Consider the following 23,951-nt stretch of genomic DNA (forward strand, 5'->3'; position numbering starts at 1 on the left):
ACGGTGCTGATTCCCCCTGCACGATACGAATCTCTCTACGATCTCACGCTCGACGCCGATGTTCCATGACGATGGAGTAAACTCCATCCCGGTAAACCGGGGGGTCGTCGCGGACGCCTTTTCGATGTAAAAGAATCGCCTTGACCGCGGAACGTCGGGGAAATATCGTCGCCATAACATTTGCAAAACCCTCGCCGACGGCGTTTCTCACCGTAAACCGAAACGACGGCGGTCGATCGATCTGGTCGACGATGAGGAGGAGGAGAAAAGCAACTACTCCCCGGCTACTTTGCGAAACTGCTGCGCGCTCGCATTCCACGTGGCAGTTGCCGTTGGAGTTTATTATGGCGACTGTCACGAGTACGCTCGCCGCTGCCTCGTCGTAGCTGGCGGCGAGTTCCTCGGATTTAGCCGCAAACGCGGGGTTAAGCCCGGAGAAATCACCAGAGGCCGTCGAGGTAATTACGGGAGAGTCGAGAGTCGAGCGAGAGGGGCGGCGGGAAGGCGAGAGGGAGAGCCTCTGAAGAACTGCTCGGGCAAAGCACGGCTATTACCCCTAATCATGAGGAAAACGCGATTCCTCTCTGAAGCTGGAGCGGCTTGTAGCGGGATGCACTCTCCTCGTCGAGGAAACGTCGCCGAGTTACTCGAAAAGTCCAGTGGTTTTGTCGCTCGCCGCTAAATCGAGTCTCCCGTTCGAGTCGGAGAAATGACGCGGCTCGATCACTGACGCGCGAAAACTGTCGTGATGAAAACTGCGTCCTTCGTCTTCCTCCGGCAAATTCCCCGTGTTAAAAATGATAAATTTGTACTTAGCGAGAAGAGAGGGATATTACTTTTTCTTTTAGATTAATTAAACTTTTCTATCTCTTATAATATTACTCCAGAACTACATTTTATTTACGAATCCTTTGATCAATTGATCAAAGAGTGAAAGGGATCGTCTTCTTAACTTAATTGAAAATGAAAGATTTTTGCAGAATAGTAAAATCTTCATCTCCGTTTAATTTCAAATGGATTTTACTTTGATAGACTTTGTTAGTTAAGGAGCAGTATTACGTAAATATTTAACGTTGAAATTAAACAAATTGAGATAAATAATATCTTTCCTTGATATTTTCGGTAAGAAAAAAGCTCTAGATGTATTCAAGAACCAATAGATTCTATGTCTGGATTTTGCAGTATCTTGTGTAAAATTGTATAGTCATTTCAAAACATAAACAAATGTTTTTCTAGTGGAAAGCACCTCTTATCATACAATCGAGAAACATTCGAACATTGTGCAATGACCGTGAAAAACGATACGCTGATTTCTCATCAGTCATCATAGTTGTCATCATATATACATATATATTTGCACAGTAATATCCTATATTAATCTACGAATATAATATTTACACGTAACACAACACACAATATATCGTTCTTTTTTCTTTACTCATGATGAGAGAACAGTATTCGACCTTCAAATTTTATCTTCAAATTTATTCGCTAACGGATAGTGAGAAAAACAATAATTAAACATTTAACGATACTTAAAATAACTTTATGATAATGCTACTTAGCATAAAACTTCGTTATACATATATCCGTTCTTTTTTTGTATATTATACAAGTTATTCCAATACATTATTAATTTCCATGAGAGAGAGAGAGAGAGAGAGAGAGAGAGAGAGAGAGAGAGAGAGAGAGAGAGATTTACTTTTAATAGTTTTAATTACATATTGAGAACTTATTTTTGTCTATTAATTAACATTCACTTTATTAATAGTAATATTGATAAATTTAATTTTTAAATTATATAATATAACGAAGAATATCTTATTGTAATGTCTTCGATATGCAAATTATTCTAAATTACAAAATAGAAATAAAAGTACAATTGCAAATATGTATATGAAGAAATCCACATACATACGCTTTTAATAATTTACGTAATATTATTTGATATAACGATTGATTTTTCAGCGTTTAATACAAATAATCAAAGTGATAAGCTGAATAAATAAATTGTACAAAAATATTATAATGAATTGGTAAACACACATCTTTGATTGATTAAGAATTAAATAAACATTACTAAGTTTTAAAAAATTTTTAATTTATTAATTAAAATGTCAGTTTTACGTCTGTTATAATCCATGTACATGTAACAAGTTTCGAACAAATTTAAACACAAAGCGCGTTTTAATTATATTTTTTCTATAATAACATCATAATTAATTTTAGTTTATTTAATGATTATTTCCAAAAATTCTGTAACAACTTATTTTAACTAAAATAAATATCACATTGAATTTTAAAATTATAATAAACAAATTTTTTACATGAGAATGCTAATATTTTAAAAAAATAATACAAATAATTTGAACATTTAAATTTGAATAAATGGATAAGAATGTTAAATAATCTATATTATTATGCCCACGTGTACTTTACAATTTTAATACATATATACAGATGTAAATTGAATATAATTATATTTATACAAATTATTTAAAACATTGAACACTGTTAAATATTAATAAATCAAATTTAAACCAATTCCTAAAGTTAAATAGCAATATGTTATTGTCAACTTTCTTATATATGGAAATTTATTATTTTTACATAAAATACGTAGTTAAAAGAATAACTTTTATTCAATTCATTTCTATGATTGAATTGTTCAATTTCAAAGTAGACAGCGTCTATATAAACATATACAACCAAGGTCGTAAGAAAGTTGATAGAACAATCGTGAAATTGTAACAGCGAAAAATTACTCGTCAAGCGTGCCTGCTTATACATAGATTATAATATCAAATCATATGATTATCGTTATTGCCGATATTACAATATGATCTCCAGATTCCGTTATGGGATTCCTATCCTTATTGGCTCTATTATATGATTTCCAGATTCTGTTGTCCAAATCCTTGTTATTATCATCTCATGGCCACTGTTGTTATATCTACATATATAGATAGAGCGATTAAAAAATTATAAAAAGTATCTGTTATTAAAGTTACAAAATCACAGTCTTGTATATTATTTGATTATTTAACTAAAATTGTGATTCTTATTATTCACATTAAAAAAAAATAATATTAATGACTCAATTACTAGTTAGGTTTTATAACACTTGAACAGTCACTCAGTGCATGAGAAATGTCTATCGATCACTTTGAATATATAAATAATATATGAATAATAATATATTTGAATTACCAAAATTAGATTTATTTAAATAATAAAACTCGCAAGTAATTCTAATTACAACACTTTTAAAATATATAATACATTAGGTTCAAATTCATATAATCTTTATATTTCTTAATGTTAAATATTTATTCTTTTATATTATATTAATTATATATAATAAAATGTATTGCTAACTCAAGAAAAATAAAATTAATTTTTGCATCTTATTCTTGTTGATCTTTTTAATTTTTGAAAACTTGCGAATTTATATTACCACATTGAGAATTTGTAGCTGTATTTTTTTTACTTACGGATTTTTTCATCATTTTGACCATGTTATTGCTTTCAGTTTCTTTTTAAGATCTTGATTAGTCAAATCATGTACAGCGAAGATATTAAGTCATATTCCGTAATATATTTTATTGACATAAAAGTAATCTATGCTGTCTGCATAAATTTTTGTAATATGTGACGATGTCCAGGAATTCACTATTTCATTCATTTCTTCTGAATGGATTTCTGTCAGATGTGCCCATAAAGATGATTTCTTGTATCCATTAAACAATAAAATGCCACAAATGTTGCATTTTGCAAGATATAAGTTTTCTTTGGAGAAATGTTGCCATATCACATCGGTGTCATCTTTCCAACTTATGTATTCCTCTGTATCAAATATTCGATGTTCACAGAGTAAATGTACTTTCATTGCCAATAAATTATTTTTGAATCTATATTTCCGAATACATATGTTGCACTGTGCAGTAGTCTGGTTTATTACACTATAATTATTCCATATCAATATATCACTATCTTCTAGCGCTGCCATTATGTCCGCACAGTATTACAGTTTGCGTATTACTGAATACAACATGCTTACCCATTCCGAGGAAAATGTTGAGAACTGTTCGGTGAAGGTTAAAGAAAAACATGTGACTCTACTAAAGTGTAAATATTATGTATCGTTTGAATCTCTAACTGACAATTAAGTCGTAGTTTTGTTTATATTATAATTTCTTGATTCCTAACGTTAAACATTTAAGTTATAAGACGTGTTTTGTTTACTTCGACAAGTTAAAATGTACACTCGGAGAAAAGTTATGTTTAAATTGGTGAAATTGTTTGATATTTCTTTAACTTGGTTTTTTTTTTAATTTGAAGTGAAAATATCTTTGAGAAAAATAAAAATTTATTCAATTTCAAGAAATAATGTTACTAGCCTTTTTTAAAGTAAATAAATTATTCGTTCAAATTAAAATTGATTTAAAGAAATAATTTTTGAATTCAAAGAAAGTTCTGACCAAGAATAAGAAATCATTTAGTTCTTCTGGTTCTAAAAATATATTTCTTTCATTTAAAGACAGATTTGCGTTGATTATTAATTAAATTGTTTTTTTTAATTCTAATAAAAAGAGCAACAAAAAAATTTCTTCAAATCAAAGAAACTTTTCTTTAGCCGTATAGCATGCACACGTTTCTTTGAGTCAAACAAATTTTTTTTACTTGAAGAAACTTTTCTCTGGGTGTATAGTTTAGCAGTTTATCCTGGTTGCTGGCAACAAGGTTTAACTACTCTTAACTAAAACTGTGTCTTATCGTTCACATTTCTTAAGGATTATGCTCAGTTTAGATTCTAATACATAATTACTCATATACAAGAAATCTATTCATACACCCACATCTTTTTCTCCCCTCCCTATCAACGCTCATTCATCACATTTACGTAGATCGCACATAAAGAAGAAAGAAGACACATTTAGTATACGGTGGGATAATGATCTTTACTTAGAATTCGCATGTTTGCTGTGTTGACTCGCGTTCTCAGAATCTCGCCAACCCTTCCATGCGGTTTACATAGATCGCATACCGATATTAAACCGTCCTGGTAGCCCGGAGCGCGAGCACTCTCCGAGTGAAATGATAAAATTGCGAGTGCTTGGGAGGGAGTGCGAAGCGGGGAAACTTGCGAGAGGCACCTTCGGGCGACGACGACGACGACGACGACGCGGCAACGCGACGCTCGGACGGATTTAGCGCGATCGGCCAAGCGTTTAAATCCACCGCGCGGTATAAGGGCCCATGTTCATCTTGTACAGGGTGCTTCAGAAATGGGACACTTAATATATTCCTCCGCCTTGAAGATACGAGAAGATATGACTGTGATGAAATTTATATAGCCTCGAAGGAACGAACATGACGTAGCAGAATCACGACGCCGATACGCTCTCCGTCTTCATTAAATGGGACACATATGATTTTCATATAATTAATTTTGTAATGAAAAATGAAAAACGTCGGAAAACAAGCGGTCCTCAGATCGAATAAAGTTTCTCTTCTTTTCATATAGATTTTCTTGTTTTCAAAACAAAGAAGAATATTGTGTTCTTCCGAAGATTAGGTACTAAACAGAGAGAATTTACCTTCAAAATTATAGCGGTCGTAGGACAATATGGTATTTCGAAGAATTTTACTATCATTTCATAATTAAATAATTTGATTAACTCTTCGTAGCTGATGTCTATAAGTTATTGACGCTTGATCTATGAGACCCATTTAATTTATGTTGACTAAAAAATTAATTAATTTTATGCAACCTTAATGACGGGGCTCGTTAAATCAGATTGAATACTAAATTTATTTTAATAACAATAATTCAAGAGTTATAATTTGCGGTAAAATCAATAAATCCACCGTCATCTCGGGAGAATAAAGTTTTATTAAAATTTTACTAAAACTATAATATTATTCTTTGATATACTGTGCTGTCTGTTATTATGATTTTGAAGGTAAATTTTAAAAGAAAATCTTTTCGTGTACGTACACACAGAAAAATACGGCCAAGAGAACGTTTATTCAATTTATATAATATTTCATTTTTTTCTAGTAAATAAGAATTATTCTTAACAAAGAATTTTCTTGATAATATTCTTAAAATATACTTATTTAAAAAAAATTTATTATCATATAACTGAAAAAAATCTTGTAGTCTTTCGAAGAATATTATAAAATTGTTTCAAAGAAAAGTCAGAATAATAAGCAAATCGAAGTTTTAGTTTTTTGATTGATTGAACTTTTTTTTGATTGATTGAAGTCTGTAATGAATTACCAGAGTTCAGAATATATTTTGAATGAATTTAATGAGCTTTAGTGCTTATAATGAACTTATGGAATATTTGAAACAAGTAATATTTACTTAATTCAAATACATATTTTTCTGTGTACACAGAATTTCATTTTAAGTAAATATCACTTGTTTCAAATAAATGATAAGTGTATTTCAAGATTACCGTTAAGAAATCATTCTTTGCGCTTCATCAAAGATAAGCATTACTCAAAAGAAAAAAACTAAAAATTTTTTAGTAATCACCTTTCTTAGCAGGAGAATGACATTTTCCTGTGTGTATGTACAAGGTTACAATTAAACCAAGAAGATTGCAATCTCTTATGAACAAATTGGATGGACAAATTAAAGGCAGAAGGTGCAGAATAGAAATTCCCCAGGTGCGCTCTATTTAATGAATTCCGATCGTCCCGTGCAGAGATGTGGCAGCGCGGATAAGCGCGCGCGGCCGACGCGAGTACGTTACGAGGGAAATCCGAAGCGCTGTTTCGCGTCGTCGGGTCGTCGCAGACGAGTGTCCCGGAACATACACCCGGGCCGACGCCGTCCGGTGTATAAAACGGAGTTTCGTACTCCTAATTTAGTGCAGGTGTTACCCCGGAGGTTCTGACGCGCATAGTCCTTTTCTCTCCCGCGAGAGAGATGTCCCGGGGGACATTGGATTTACGTCGCGGTCTCTCCGCAGCCTTCCTCCGTTCTCTCGCTCCCTTCTTCCCGGGCGGAAATTGCTTCGTGAGAGGACCGATTATTGCGCCGAAGAACGACGGGGCGGGCAGGCGGGCGGGCGGGAACGGCGGCGGGGCCCCGAGACGGAGAATTTCGTAACCGGTCTGCTCTCTCATCAGTCTAGCCGGCGGCTCTTCCGCCGGACGGATGGACAGATCGCCCAGCCGCCGCGCCGTCGGCTTCCTAATAGAGCGCTCGTCGCGATGAGTCACATGCTTCGTTACTGCCTCTGCGCGAAAGGCTCTAGGAAGCTGGCTCTATCTATAGAACTGGGCGTAGAATGAAAGAGGGAACGTTTTTCTTACGAGAAGCCGGGACGTGTGAGATTTATAGGAGACGCGAGGTAAACGAAGGTTTGATCGGGGGAACGCGGTCGGTTATTGTCAGACCGTCTCGATCTCGAAAACGTAAATTGAATTTCGAGACTTAAATTCACGTGGAACGAGGGTAAGCGAACATCCGAGTAGCCGCATGACTTATTCACGAAGTTCAATTATAAATTCATCTTGTCTCGCTGATCTGGCGACGCGTGCCACGAAGAAGAAAGAGATGTCTATCACGGGGCTTGTATTAATTAAGATGTTTAAAGAAAGTTACTCTTAAAAAAGTCATGCTATCTTGCAAAATTCATCTTCACGTTTTCGCGGCGTCTAAATTTGAAACGGTGAAAATTATTACGAATTTCAATTTCCGTTTTGCGCGTTTCTCCCGTATGGCGATGCGAGAAACGAAGGCCGGAATCTCGGATTTGCACGGACGTCGTCTCGGATGTGCGAGGACACTCGGTTTTACGACCCGAAGCTCCTCTTTCCTCCTTTTCCTCCTCCTCTTCCTCCTCCACCTCTTCCGGTCAGCACAGCCGACTGCCCAGATCGTACGTGCGATATTCGCGCATGAAAGTCCAGGATTTTCGCAGGACGTGGAGAAACGTGCGCGATAAGACAACGACTGCAGCGAGCAAGAAAAAGGGGTGCGGCCGTACGAAAAGTCGTACCGGTCGGAGAGAGAATCTAGAAAGCTATCGCATTACACGGAGGAATATCTCCATGGATTCGTTTTTAAATGCCCTTGGAAAGAAAGGGCGAGAGAATGCCTTTTTTCGTTTTCCCGCTAATAATCGACGACGGCGCGAACCCGCCGGGAAAGTTGATTCTCGCACACGTGTTGCCCGAATAATCGAATGAGAATATTAATTTATGCGCGCACGCGTATCTTCATTATAGTTGTGGAATTCGAGTACACGATTATTTATCGCGATAGACGTGGAAAGAGAAAATGACAGCGCAATTTGTATATTAATAAACGCCTCGATGAGGAGGAGGGAGAGAGAGAGATAGAAATTAGCGTAGAAAAGCCGATCGCGCGCTTTCATTACGAGAGATAGTAATAAATTGAGTCAACGATATGTTGACGCTGTGATTTGATTTGTTGATAGCTGAGTATCTGTGTTAATTTAACCATGAATTAATCAGAATTCGTATTAACTCATTTATTCGCTGAAATTACCATTGCTGGCTTTTCAATATTCGGATATTGGTAAATTCCTTTCGATAACGTGATTCTCTCCATCTTCCTTCCACCTTTCTCTCATAGCGATATTCATAATATTTTGTAATTAATAAAATTTTCATATTTATGAGATCATTATATCGGTATATTTTTCTTTATATTATCAAAGTGTGATTAACATAAAGATAAAATTTTAAATGTCACGGTACACGATTTTACATAATTCATCAGGCAATCTTTCCTGCTTTACATTTTTTATTTCAGTATTTATTAATCTTTTTCAGTCGTCAATCATGTGTTAGTGTAACAAGTAAACACTTATATTTTTGATTAAGATTTACAAATAAACAAATGTTTATAATATTTATATACATATATATATTTATATACATATGTAACTTGAATATATTTGTATAGATTACGTGAAACGTTGTACATTAATAAATCAAATTTAAATCAATTGATTGAGTTAAATAATATTTTGATATTTTTAACACAAAATGTTCCTTGTATATTTAATATTTTAACACGAAATATGTAGTTAAAAGAACAACCTTTATTCAACCCATTGCTGCAGTTGAGTTGTTTAGTTTCAAGGTAGATAGCGTTCACATTAACATACGCAACTAAATAATAAACTAAAGTAGCAACTACACTAAATAGTAAATTAAAGCATAATAATGTAACGGTGGAGTTAAATTGATATATATTTATTACGAGAAACTCAGCATAAATTAAACAAAATTAATGAAAATTAATGTGAACAGTTAATATAAAACAACTCTGAACGCGTTTCGTGCTACACTGCGCCTTCATTAGCAATAATTATAACAAATAGATAATAACCAAAAAAGTACAATAATACAATAGTTTTGTTTCTAATTGTTCGATTTCCAAGTTAAACATTTAGATTACAAGACATGTTTTGTTTACCTCGACAAGATAAAATATAAAGCAATTTATCCTGACCGCTCGCACTAAAGTTTGAATTCTCTTATAAACATATTTTTATTGAAACTTATATTTAGTTTCAAAAAATAAGTAATGTTTAATGTGTAAATAAACTTAGTAAATAAATTTTGAATCAAATTTAATACATTTTTTAATTTTTCGGGAGTTCATGCATTGAAAAAAGAGTCTTGTGTGTTACATTAGTTGAAAATCTGGTAGATTCAATGAGGTTTTATCTGTTCAAAAACGGACTAATCAGAAATCTTGTAGGAAATACTAAATAGTAAAGTATGTCTATACACATTTTAGTTATAAAATTTCGAGTTCTATTATAATAATCAGAAATTCTGCTTAGTTTTATCAAAACCTCAATCACATGCATCTTGTTGATATAATCAAATCATTTTTCTCAATGTATTACTATTATTATTTTAGAGTTAAATTTAACTCTATTGTTTTAGTTAAATTAACGACTATTGAATAGTAGCAGTGGTGACATAGGAATGATAATAATTAAAAAATAACTCAAATTGGGTGCAATTCGGCATTGCGACAATTTGACATTGCAATTTAACAGTATGCGCTCGATGACACATTGAATTATTATTAAATTGCTATAATTGGTGATTCTATGCATTTCAGGTGACAGTGAGAGACAACGGCAGGCCGCCCTTGTCATCGACCACGAGGGTCGTCATCGAGGTGGCGGATATCAACGACCACGGTCCCGAATTCGAGCAGAAGTTTTACACGGTCCAGATTCCGGCGTCGCCGGTGACCGACAAGCCGCTCTTCCAGGTACAGATTTCTTCGCGAGTTTCTCCGCAATCCACATTACACGATCTTTTCCTGATGAGCTCCTCCTTCCATTCATCCGTGCTTCTTGTAAATATATTTCCACCGGCGACGAATGGACCGGGGGCACGGGACAAAAGCGGTCGCGAGCAGCGACCCAGATCTCTCTCTCTCTCTCTTTCTCTCTCTCTCTCTGGAACGACCCCGCTTTCTCCCCATTGTCGTCCCCGTGTGTAAAAAGCGCGAACCTTTGTGTCTCCCGCTGTACATACCGCGCACTACCTGTGAAATTGTTTTAATCCGCAATGCGCGGAGGATGAATCGTGTCTTTCGCGACACGAGCGTGTGTAAAATTCTATTCATGTCTCTCACACGTTGGTCGTCATCGTGACGACGGATAACTTGGTCCGCGGAATTCGTCGACCATTCCACCAACGCTGTTGGGTCATAAAAACAGAGAGAAACCAGCCTGATGTATCGCACCAACATGAAGCAGACCGCTTGCGACTTATTTTCCTCCCCTTCCTGTTCTCTCGCTTCTCGTTATCGTTTTCCCATCAGAGCCTTTGCCTCTCTCGATGTTATCAAAGTCACCGAGGTATCATCGCATAGAAAGGGTAGATTTAGCTCATGTGCCCTAGCACGAGGATCCCTGGCACAGCCATCATCCAACTTCTCTTTCCCATCTCTCTATCTCTCTCTCTCCCTTTCTCTATCGCTCTGTCTCTCTCTTTCTGTTATAACCTTTGTGAATACGAAGGTGAACCTCCATGTGAACGTCGCACGTCCGCTGCAAACACGAGCATCGGCTGGAGGTCGGCCGGCGCAAATTAAATTACGAGGCGTCGCTGAAACGGTGCAGACCTAATTGAAGATGGGAGAATTTACGACCTTGATCCGAGGGAGATCAATACTTAAACACAGAGCGCTTTACAATTAGGCACGACCGCGAGATTTTGAACGGCGAGAGAAATGTGTTTTAATTAATATTTCAGATTTTTAAGGGAGATAAAACGCAAAGTTTACCGTGTCCTTATTCAGTACAGATATCGCGTATAAAACATGCTAATTTTCATTACAGCTATGTCGGTCGATTCTCATGCACACGTACGCACACGACTCAAATATTAATGTTATTTGTTCACAACTATACCATGTATATATATACGGAATGTGTTTAATCCGCGTCGTGTTACGCGAGGAAACAGAAAAACGCAGTGGAAAAATACTTTTCGCTGCAGCACGGTGTCTGAAAAATACGAAACGGAGAAACGAAATTTTTTCGAAATAGAAGTATTAACTTCGCATTACGAGACAATACCTACCGATCTCTCGTTACAACGGTAAAAGAAAAAAATATTAAAAATTAAAACTCTCGGTCTCCACGCGCGTGAGATACATGTTAACTAATTTTGTGATCGCATGTATGTGTCACCGGGCGCGCTATTACGTCGATGTAAAATGGGAGCACGTGCGAAAGTAATTATGCAAAAATGTCAGGCCTTTCTATTTAAAGGGGTGTAGAGCGCCGCGAAGTTTCGCGCGCGGCTTTATTACGGTAGAGACTTGAATGGGCTTCGAGTTTTTCTCGGGCGACGCGAGGTCGACGACGTCGTCGTCGTCGTCGTCGTCGTCGTCGTCACGAGCAAGAAGAAGGATAACGAGGATAAACGATCGGCGTGCGGACACGTATAACCGTCGGGAAGGGGAAGAGGGAGGAAAAAAAATCGAAAATTCGCCCGATAGAAACAGTTCTGAGGCTAAAAGCTGTCCTCTCTGGTTCTCGACAGAAATCGAGGAACCGCTCGCGGGAGTTCGACCTTTCGATCGATACGTTACTAGAGAACGGGACTTGGGAGACATTTAGCCCCGACACCTTGTCAGGAGATCGTATCTTCAGGGTAAGGATACCTTGGCACGTAAAATAAGCGCCTGGCGCGGGCGCGCGCGAGCATACAGTAGCTCTTATGTACCACATTACGTTTTGATTATACGCGGGGCTGTGGCCGCGATTATATTTCATTTTTACGCGGGCCGTTTGCGTTGATACGCGAGCGCTTTTATGCCGAATGTACGTTTTAATCCATGTTTACGGTTACGTATATATTTCTTTCTCTCACGCTGCCGCTGTGCTCGTCGCTAGGACGGCCTACGTGTATATGCACTTGTAACAATCGATCGCATCTTGACTGGTCGCGCGATCAGAAATAATTGAAGTACTTCCGAAAGCCGATTGCAGCCAACGGAGTCGGCATTTATAACTGATAAATATTTATTTAATATATATGATGAATGGATGATTTTTTTTGTATGACATATGTCTATCTTTATTATATATTTATATATAATTGAAGAATTTCCTGCAAATATCAAGCATGTCTAAAATGTTAAATTTTCAGGAAACAAAAATTCATCTACAAACTATTCGTTGTGTAAATACAGTAATTTTTCTCCGGATATATAATAAGTATAAGAACAAAGCTGTAAACTTTGATTAATATTTCGAGGATTTAAAAAAGAAAAATAAAAAGCTTCTGTACTTGTTTGACTCTTGCTTTTATTATTATGCTTATTTTTATCCTATAATATTTTATGGTAATTTTACATTTATCTCTTTTTATAACTTATATTAGTAGTGATAAAAGTGAAAAAGGAAATATAATTTCAAGTATAAAGTAATAATTTTTTTACTTTTTAATTCAAAATTTTACAAATCGCTCTTAGCAAAAATATCCTTTTATATTTTTCTTTACATACGTATCATTAAATTTCTTCTGAACAAACATGTAAGAACAAAGTGTAAGAACAGTTTAAGAACAAAGTTGTGGACTTTGATTGATATTTTAGAAACCCATTTAAAAAGAGAAAAATAAAAAACTTGTATAAAAATAAAAATCTTGCAAAAATTGTATAATTCATCTTCTAATATTTTACATTTGTTATTTTTTATTAATAACGAAAAATTTATTTAAAGTATGAAGCAATGTTTTTTTCATTTCTTTACAAAATTTTACAGATTGCTCTCATCAAAAACGTTCTTTTATAGTTTTTCTTCGTATTAATGTAAGTAATTTTTCTTTGAGCATGTAATAAATGTAAGAGCAGAGTTTTAGGTTTTGATTAATATTTTGAGAACCCGTTTAAAGAAATAAAAACCTTTGAATCTGTTTGGCTCTTGCGGAAATTTTATATTTATGATCTATTTATATTTTCCATTATCTCTGTTTTCGCAGGTTTCGCACCGTAACTCAGATATTCTTTTTAAAATGGACTTGTTTGGTTTCAATAAGAAACTCTTCAATTATATAAGCACTTTATTCGGTAATCGAGTTTCCGTTCGCGACCAGTCAAGAGTTAATTGAATGTTTTGTCCTATCCAGCGCACACAGTCTTTATGTACTATATGTATATACATTTAACATAGTTGGCATTCTTGGCTTCATCCCCTTTTCACCCTCGCGTCTGTCTTTCTCTCCGTTCCTCCCTCTCTTCGCATCCCACTCTCTTTATCTGATAATTCGTGCCTCTCTTGTGCTCGTCTATGTGTATTGCGCTCCTGAATGTTGCCTTATCGTACGATGCGAGGCTGCCGCCTGAGAATGTTCCGTTATCTTATCGCTGCTAATGATTGCACACCACCACCGGGAGGATCTTGCGGTAGGCAAGGATATCGGGTCGCACTTGCGAAATTTTCCGTTGGATTCCCGGGTCATTCTCTCGCGTTTCTCATCGCTACCTCGAAGGAATATATTTCTCAGGATCGCGTATTGCAACGTCATCGCGCAGGATACGTCTGTGTGAGATACGCGATCGTAAAGATACGTTCGGCTCGACGGGCGAACGCGCAGCTGGAGGGAAATAGAGCGGAACGAGATATCACGGATTGTATCTGCGTACGCGTATCGTCTCGAGCGCTGAGCCTTCGAAAATGATTGCAAATAATGTGGGCATAGTGCGCATATTGTCGAGAATGCATGTGCCGTCATAAAACGGACCAGGACCCAGCCAGCCGGCGGCGGCGTCAGGACGCGTGCTCGACGCCGCGCCTTTCCTGCCAGCCGAGTAATTAGTCAAGTTTATCACGCCTCGATTTCCTGTTTTCCCGTGCTGAAGAAGAGATGCCGGAAGGAGAAACGCGCCGTTGGTGCGGCAACACGGACGAATCGGCGCGGCGGTGTACACGGAGAGAAATGATAGCTCGGAGAGAGCGACAGCCAGGGATACTCTATGGAAAGCTGTCGGAGAGGCTGCGGAGAAGCTAATGCATACAGAGAATTTTCTTTTGGAATTATACTTCTCTTAGAATTTAATATCAAGTTCGTGATATACGCGGATTCGTCCGTTTTCATCGAGAATAACACGCGAACGTAACTTCGCGTGCGTTCTCCCGTGCGTCGCGTCGCAACAGTTTCCGTTTCGTTTGGCTACTATTCTCTTTCTTGGGAAGTCTGCGACACCCCGCGATCGCGATCGTTAGCACGCTTTAGACACACCGCGATAGACTCGCGAGCGAGCCTGCTGCATTTTGCTATCACGGCGATCTCATATCTCTTTCTCGATGTTACCGCATGCGGTTTATGCCAGTCTACGCTTTCAATCGAAGGAACCGTTGTTTTCCACAACGCCGCGAACGAACGTAATTACACAAGCTGCATCTGCCTCTGTCTCTCGCGAGCCTGAGTATGCATTTTAAACGATTGCAGAAAGAAATGTCTTTTATTTCAAAGAAAGCAAGATTTCTTTTTTAAGAGATATTTTTACGCTGACACGAGACACCTTTACAGTTTTCAGGAATGTTTAAGGACGCTACACAAAAAACAATTATATTCTATTTAACAATTATTGTCTCATATGTTAGCATGTAAGAATATAAAATCTTCTTTAAAGAATTTGATTTTCTTTAAAGGGGGTTCTCGTATTTGATATCATTTTTAACTTTCTTTTTAATATAAAATCTATAAGCTTAAAATTTAGTGCAGTTATTCTTTGAATTTATTCTTTACAAATTTTCAGACATTAGAAAAGATATTTTTAGAAATTATTTGTAAATCTTTATGGATGTATAAAAAAAAATATTGGCTTATTACTGTTGTGCTTTTAAGATGTAGAAATTAAGTAGAATTAATAGAATTAGAATTTTTAATATTTTTATTATTAAATCAATCATATTGCTCTTAGATGACAATAATTTACATGATTATAATAACTAAAATAAAAGCATAAAATATATTTTGTTGAAATTTAAGATTATCAAATTTTTTAAAGAAGATTTATATTTTTATCTATACATAAGATGGTGATTGTTAAATAGAATATATTAATTTTAATTTAATTTTTTGTGTAACACTTGTTTTTGGGGTATGTCAATTCTTATTCTTTCGAATACTAATTAAACGAAGTATGTTAAACATTTCTTTCGTGTCGGATGAATTTCCGTCACAGTGGATTGGGGTGTGTTGCAACACAACAGTGGGATAATTGTCAAAATTTGCGTCTAGGTTCTTGCATATGACCAGGACATCGGTGACAACGGGAGAATCCAGTATAGCATCAAAGGTGGCCGTGGAAAGGGCAAATTTAAAATTCATCCCATCACGGGGATGGTATACTCCCAACGTGGATTCGAGGCTGGTCAAGAATACGAAATGATGGTAATTGTGTTTTTTTTTCGTTGGTCATTAATTAAAAACACTTTGGCGCTGTACAAATACTTTTTCCAATAAATAAAACAAATTTTTATTTATTTATTATCTTCAATAAATAAAACAAATTTTTATATATTAGAAGAAGAAACAGCGCGGTCTGTTTTTATAATTGAAAGCAGAAAGCAGAATTTCGAAGTTTAATCGTACGGAATGAATAACAGTGTGAGAGATATTGTCTGAGAAAATATTTTAGTGAACTGTGTGTGTGTGTGGGTGTGTTACAATCGTATCACGACGTAGCTCTGCCTCGTAAAGTAAAGCAAAAAAATAAAATAATAAGTAAAGTATGATATATAATTATACGTTTTTCTTAATATTACGTTAAATTGCATAACAGTTGGCGCATAAGAGAAGACTGGAGTAAGAAGAAATTGAAATGTAAATTTGCATCGTATCACAACACTGGATTTTAGATTTTGACTTTATAATGTAGCATATTCATATTCCGATATTCCTGCAATGTAAACTCGATTTGAATGGAAGTTTCCACGCGCTGTATATCCTGCAGATACGAGCGGCCGATCATGGCGAGCCCCAACGTAGTCATCAGACTCGAGTTTCTGTTCAAGTTGTGGAAGCGCCGAAGGAATCGGAGAACCCTCCAGTGTTCAAGACAAACAATCAAAGCGTGGAAGTCACAGAGAGCGACGAGGCGGGCTTTTTAGTCGCTCTCGTGCAAGCTAGTGACAAAGATGGTGATCCTCTGTGGTACGATATTTTAGGTAAGAACGAGATAGAACAGAATTTATTTATTTTAGCTCTTTTGAAAGGATAGGTAGATATATATTTTTCACGGTGATCTAGAATTTCTTTGTGAGATGTTACATTTGATATTGTTTTCGTGCCAAACATATGATCATTTAGTAATCAGATTTTAAATTTTTAAATTTCTTACACTCAAAAATATAGGTGTTTATTTATTTTTCATTATAAAAAGATAGTTTTGCTATGTAAGGGAGAGATTGCTAAAATCGCATTAATTTCTAAATCCATCTCCCCTAAAAACTCCATTGCTGTACTTGTATAGAATTATTTGAGACTCGTTATGATGCTTTATTAAACTTGATACGTTTAGCACAGTAGACATTTTTTTATTTAAGTTCATAGAAAAATCGTGATATCTTTCGACACATTTTGTAAATAAAATTGTTAGATAAGATAAATGACATAGATTTTGATTGCTTGTAGTAATTACAATACTGGTATAATTAGATTAATAAGATTAAAGTTTTCTTTTTACTTTTAGTCGTAAATTATATAAATAAAGTTTTACGAAATGCCATTAGACTCTTAAATTGCACCATAATATTGCTTAGATCATGATTTTTGTTACTGTGATATAAATAGTTGTTTCTTTTATAGCGGATAGGAAATGACCAAAACAGAATTGCTAAAGTGTTACAATTTATGAATCGTGCTCTTAATGAATGTAAAAGGTGCGTTTCGTTATTCACTAGAGTACTGAAAGTCTACATATGTAATATAAACTATAAATTTTCAGTACTTGCAGTGGATTTTGGAACGCAGTCAGAGACTGTAAAATAGGATTGAATAAAGTAAAAAGAAATACAGCATTTTTGAAAAAAAAATCGGAATGAAGCTTTACGTGAAGCTAGTGTAAATTTCATGAACAGCACAGAGAACCACTGTAATTTTGCAGGCTTATCAAAATTCCTTGCTTAAAAAGATTATAGTGACACAAAAAATTACATAAGGAAAAATATTATATTTTATTATGTAAAAAATTTTCTTTACATAATAAATATTCTTCATAATTTTTGAATTATAAGCCTTTATATGAAAAGTGATGCGATTTTGGCAATCTTTCTTATTGTTTAAACGTTATGATTTCGTATATCCACGATAAAATTAAGTGGCAGAGATTACGAGAGAGGCATCCTGAATTCTGCTAACACGTTTCAGATGGTGACAAGCGCGACGAGTTCTTCATCGGTCGCGACAACGGCAACGTGCTGCTAGCTAAGAAACTGGACTGGGAGACCCAGAACTTTTACAACCTCACGATCGGCGTAACCGACGGCGTGCACACGACGCTGACGCAGCTGCTCGTTACGGTGATCGACATCAACGATCATCGGCCGGAGTTTACCGAAAGCACATATCGCGTCGACATCTCGGAGAACGTCGAGAAAGGCGAGCGAATCCTGCAGCTGCACGCGACCGACGAGGACGAGGATAAGAAGGTCTTCTACAGCCTGCACGCGGCGCAGACTCAGGCCTCGCTCGAGATCTTCCACGTGGACTCGGTTTTGGGCTTGATCACATTGAATGAGCCGCTCGATCGAGAAACCATCGAGGAGCACGTGTTAACGGTGATGGTCAAGGATCAGGGAACACCGGCGAAACGCAACTATGCCCGAGTAATCGTTACCGTTCACGATCACAACGATCACGCGCCCGAATTCATCAGCGAGATCATCCAAGGCAAGGTGTACGAGAGCTCACCGGTCGGCACGGCGGTGGTGCAGGTGTGCGCGATCGATCGGGACCGCGGCGAGAATGCTAGGATCACCTACTCGATCACGTCCGGCAACGTTGGTAACGTGTTCATTGTCGATCCGGATCTCGGTTACATCCGCGTCGCGCGCGAGCTTGACCTTAGCGTCTCTTCCGAGTACATCCTCCTCGTAAAGGCAACCGATCACGGCTCGCCCGCGCTGGCGAATACCGTGCCGGTACACGTGATGGTGACGATGGCCGACAACGCGCCACCGCGATTCATCCAGAAGGAGCTGTCCGCGGAGATATACGAGAACCAACAGCTGGGCACGTACGTGAAACACGTGGAGGCGCGAAGCACGTCGTCGCTGCAGTTCGAGATTGTGCGAGGTAATCGCGACGACGCATTCTTCGTGAATCCGAGCACCGGCGTGATCGTCATCAAGAATCAGCTAGACTACGAGAAGACCAAGTTCTACAACCTGACAGTGTCGGCCACGAACATGGCCGGCGTCTCGGCCACCTGCAACGTCATTGTTCATGTGCTCGACCGAAATGACAACGCACCGCGTTTCCTGCAGGCCCAGTACAGCGGCGAGATCAGCGAGGGTGCTAGCATCGGCTCCCTCGTGTTGACCAACACGAGCGCACCGCTGGTCATCAAGGCCGAGGACGCGGATTCCGAGTTAAACGCGCTGCTCAACTACGACATCGTTGAGGATCTGCCGCGCAAGTACTTCCACATAGACTCCAGCACCGGCGCCATACGTACAGTCATGTTGTTAGATCACGAGACCATACCGATGTTCTCCTTTCACGTGAAGGTTTCGGATCTCGGCAAGCCAAAACTCTCGTCTGAGACCACCGCCAAGGTGATGATAGCCGTGACGGACGTCAACGATTGTCCGCCCAAGTTCTCGAAGACTGATTATAATGTAACGCTTCTACTGCCTACGTACAAGAACGTTGCCGTCACTCGGGTGAATGCCGTAGATCCCGACAGCTCCGAGGGCGCCGCGTTGAGGTACGCGCTGCAGAAATGTCAGCGACCTTTCTAGCTATCGAGATCCTTATTTGTATTTTGTATTCAGTATTAAATTCAACTTTAGTTCACAGTTTATAATAATGACTGCATTTCGTTTACCTATTATCAATTTTATGTTGAAAAAATAAATCTCGAATTCGCACATTCGTAAAAAGTAATCCTTAAATATTTGATTACGGATCTTATGTATAATCCCTGCAAAGTAAATTGACATTGAAAATTTATTTATATTTATATTTTATATAAATTATATTTATATGAAAATAGTATTAACATTACATTTTAATTTAAGAACATATTTTTACAGTTTATTTATTTTATTTGTTAGACATTTATGTTATTTTAATCCGATTGCGGAGGCTAGTTGTTCTGTAAATAAAATAAATAAACTTTGTTTATTTACAAAAAACTGATCTCTGCATCGCGATGAAATTTTCTCGCATAAATCTTCTTGTATACTTAAAGTACAGCTACATTCTTCTATTTACGACTACCTTGACTTGTAAATTTTCAGATCAGTATATTATTGACTCATTTACTAGTAGATTATAACAATTGTAATATTGAACAATTTGTAATTTTTTCATTATTTTGAAAATACTCTTGACACATCTTTATTGCGTTTCCGATTTACCTTTTGCTTATCTGATGAATAATGCATTTCATATCTAGATACGACATTATCGACGGGAATAAGGCTCACACTTTCGACATCGATGCCCAGAGCGGTATTATTACAGTCAATAATCCAGAACGTATGAAGAAGAACTATCTTCTCCACGTGCGAGTGTCGGATGGCAAGTACTCTAGCGTGGCGCAGGTGAACGTGATGGTAGAAAAATCGGAGAATTCCGGTTTGGTCTTCCAGAAGAATATCTACGAAGGTGCTATCCTGGAGAACTCTACGAAAATTACAACCGTAGTGGTGGTGAACGTTCTTGGTAGCTCACTGAACGAGCACATTGTCTTCAGCATTCTTAATCCCACCGACATGTTCGTGATCGGACCAACTTCCGGTGCGATCAGAACTAACGGCATACGCTTCGATCGAGAGGTGTGCGATCACTATGAGTTAATCGTTGAGGCGAAGAGTCACCCGCCGGATCGGGAAAAACCCAGGGTGGCTCATGTCATAGTCAACGTCACTGTACTCGATATTAACGATAACTGTCCGATGTTCGTCAATTTGCCTTACTACGCTGTCGTCTCTGTTGACGCTCAAAAGGGCGACGTCATTACGAAGGTAAAGGGATTTCTTTTTCATCTTGAAATGCTATTGATATTTACACAAAATTGTTGAGTTTATGCAAAGAAATATTTTTTTAGACTTATCAAATTTTCTCAAATTTAAAGAAATTTATGCATTTAGAATCGTCTAATTCAAATTAATGTTTAAATTAAAAAATGCAATTGTTTGATTTTTAAAATAATACGTATTTTTATTACAAAGTAAATACATTTTTGAAATAATTGAATATTTTTTTATACGTTTAAATAATTTTTATTATTTCAGTAGAAGTATTGTATTACTTTACTTAATTTTTTAAATCTTGTTGCAAACAATTTTATTATTTTAGTAAAATTTTTCTTTACTTCTCTTGTATTATTTCATTTATAATTTATATATTCATGTTTCATTTAAAAATTTTTTTAATTTATGAATAAAATTCAGTGTAATATTACGTAATATTTTGTATTTCGACTTTATGACTGTGTTTCAAGTCCGACGAATATGCGGCGCGCAGTTTGAATAAGCTATATGGTAAAAATTATTACAATTAAGAATTGATATAAGCTTGCTAACTTTTATGTTTAAAAATTCAATGCAAATAATCGTGTTTTTTTTCTAAACAATATGGTTAAAGCAACAAAACTAAAAAAATTGTATTCAACAAAATAAGTTTATATGTTAAAGTTATATTGTTTCTATGAAATTAATAAACTCATTAATAAATAGAAATATTGAGTGTAAAGAAACGTTTTTTATCTCTGTGTAATTTTGTTTATTAATGTAACGTAAGATTTTTATATATTTTACATCTTTATTGGTAAAATATTTGCAATGTAGATTTTCATAAATACAAATTTAATTATTAACTTGAACCGCTCGCTAGGGTAGGTGTGAAGCAAATACAATATGTATATCTACGAGATGCACGTCAAACTTATCAAGGGATAATATTATAGAGTTAATTCATAAAGTTCGTTCTTCTTAATTTTTCAGAAAATAAAATTGTGCAAAAAACCAGATCTTCTTGTTTTTTCTTCAAAAATATGGGAAAAACGATTGTTTAATTTAGCGTGATTATAAAACATCAGCGTTTAATTTTTCGAAAAAATAAATTTGTAGGAAAAATCCTACTTTATATCCATTTTTTCTAAAAAAAATGCGCTGTAATGCCGATTTTATCGAACTATTTATGTATTAGAACTCTTAAATAAAAGAAATCTCAAAATTATTAATGTAGACAACAATAAAGATGATTTTAAAAGAAAAAATCCATAAAATTACAAGGATAAATCTGGAAAAACATTTTTTCTCAAAATTTCCGAAAATTTTTCTGAATTATGAACACTATTTTATGGTATATAAATCATATATATTTTCTTTTTAACCTTAACTTCAATCCTGTATGTCGAATTTCAAACGTCTCACTTTTATCATTCAGGTTCACGCGATAGATATGGACAGTGGCGATAACGGCGAGGTGAGATACGAGTTGAAAAAGGGTCACGGGGAGCTCTTCAAGGTATGCCGTAAAACCGGTGAAATATCGTTAAAACAGAATCTCGAAGGTCACAATCGCGAGTATCAGCTCACGATTGCTGCGTACGATGGCGGTGAGTTTGTTAAAGTAAGGCAAAGTCAATAACTCGCTTTCCGCTTGATCCCGTTTTAAATGAGCTTCTAAATATGATTGCAGGAATAACGCCGTGCTCCATTGAGGTGCCAGTCAACGTGAAGGTGATAGATCGCTCGATGCCGGTATTTGACAAGCAATTCTACACGGATAGCGTGCTCGAGAGTATAGAAGTACATTCACCTCTGGCGTTATCCATTCAAGCTGAGTCACCGTTGAATCGCAAACTCATATATAGCATTACTAAGGGCAATGATTTTGAGGAGTTCGCCCTGGACTTCAACACGGGTAAGTAAAATACGCAACGCATAGATTCTTGGGCATGCGCTATCAGATGACAAACGAGAGTACTCTACGTTAGTAAATAATTTCGTATGAGATAGTAACGTAAAAGTTGTATGATACAGTGAAAACGTAGAAACGTATAAGAATTGGCGATGTTGTTTTCCTGTTAGTTGCGCAGCAAAAAATATCATAAACCAAATTTATTTAAAGATTTTCTTTGTCGACAAAAATGTGATGAAGATGTTCCATATTCAAAAATTTTTTTTAAATTGGAAATATATAAACGTTATATTAAAATGAATATTATTAGATATCCGAATCTTAAAATGTTCCCGTTTTTATTTTTTTAACTTGGCTATGGGACTTACACTATTTAAACTACAGAAGGGTTTCTTATGATATATTGCTAGTATGGCTAGCTTTAGTAAACTCAACTTTGCTGCATTATGGTAGATGGTTACTAAATTCTAATCGCATAACAATATTGGTGTAATTAAGGAAAAATGGAGAAAAAAGAATCATATAATATTTTTACTCTATTATAATTTTAATTATGAGATTGAAAATTAGATATTTTTACGTACATCTCAAAATTTAAATTGATTAGCGCCGATTCTACGTTTTATTATTTTATTTTGTACCTTTATTTATTTAATCATATTTGGCTTTCCAATGAACATCGATTATGTACTTTTAGTGGCTGTTCGTATTGACGATTATTTTTTCATAGATCGTTTTATTAGATCGTATCGATATTTACTTGTATTTGGATCATGATACTTATTCCATATATATATACATATCTTACAACTGCTTGTGTCTGGAAACTAGAGATTAAAGTCTTGTTGTATCTCCCTGTTTCGCAGCCCCTGACAGTAACAATGGTCCTTGTGAGTATAAAAACAAAATTTTAGTTCTATCGGTCTATGCTGTGTTGCTATGCTATATTTATACATCGCTCTGTGTTCATGCACGATGTAATATCACAGGCAAATCGCTACAGTTGGGTCGAACAGATTGAAACAATGCGCGAGCAACGAAATTGAATTTGGATAAATCTGAGATTCAATAACTAAATCGGGAGAACGGCTTGCACTCCGACTCGAAATAACATTGAATGCAATGTAGAACTTCCAGATTTGAATTTCTTGCTTGCTCTTAATTCAGAAGTCTTATATATCTACGTGTAATTTTACTTCAAAGATATCTTGTATAAACTTTCGAAGAACGAAGTCAGAGTCGTTTCTAGATTCACATTTAAACGATTGATTGCCATCATGTACTCAACGTGAAATCGCACTTTTAATCTTCAA

The 23,951-nt window shown here is 36.1% G+C and overlaps 1 protein-coding gene across 7 annotated transcripts in view; it reads left to right on the forward strand.

Annotated features, from left to right (window-relative positions):
- Positions 1-23,951, forward strand: part of LOC105196472 (fat-like cadherin-related tumor suppressor homolog) — a 408,331-nt gene that overhangs the window by 367,484 nt on the left and 16,896 nt on the right. For 5 of the 7 annotated variants that reach the window (XM_039446041.1, XM_039446040.1, XM_026135345.2 and 2 more), the window contains 9 exons: positions 10,130-10,285; positions 12,073-12,183; positions 15,781-15,933; positions 16,496-16,709; positions 17,911-19,471; positions 20,165-20,735; positions 22,162-22,333; positions 22,417-22,641; positions 23,505-23,528. In XM_039446041.1, coding sequence (XP_039301975.1) covers positions 10,130-10,285; positions 12,073-12,183; positions 15,781-15,933; positions 16,496-16,709; positions 17,911-19,471; positions 20,165-20,735; positions 22,162-22,333; positions 22,417-22,641; positions 23,505-23,528 — 3,187 coding nt within the window. The remainder of the gene's footprint in view (positions 1-10,129; positions 10,286-12,072; positions 12,184-15,780; positions 15,934-16,495; positions 16,710-17,910; positions 19,472-20,164; positions 20,736-22,161; positions 22,334-22,416; positions 22,642-23,504; positions 23,529-23,951) is intronic. The other 2 variants (XM_039446037.1, XM_039446039.1) reach the window with 2 other exon arrangements.

This window comes from Solenopsis invicta, chromosome 2 (assembly GCF_016802725.1).
Source record: "Solenopsis invicta isolate M01_SB chromosome 2, UNIL_Sinv_3.0, whole genome shotgun sequence".
Classification (NCBI taxonomy): Eukaryota; Metazoa; Arthropoda; class Insecta; order Hymenoptera; family Formicidae; genus Solenopsis; species Solenopsis invicta.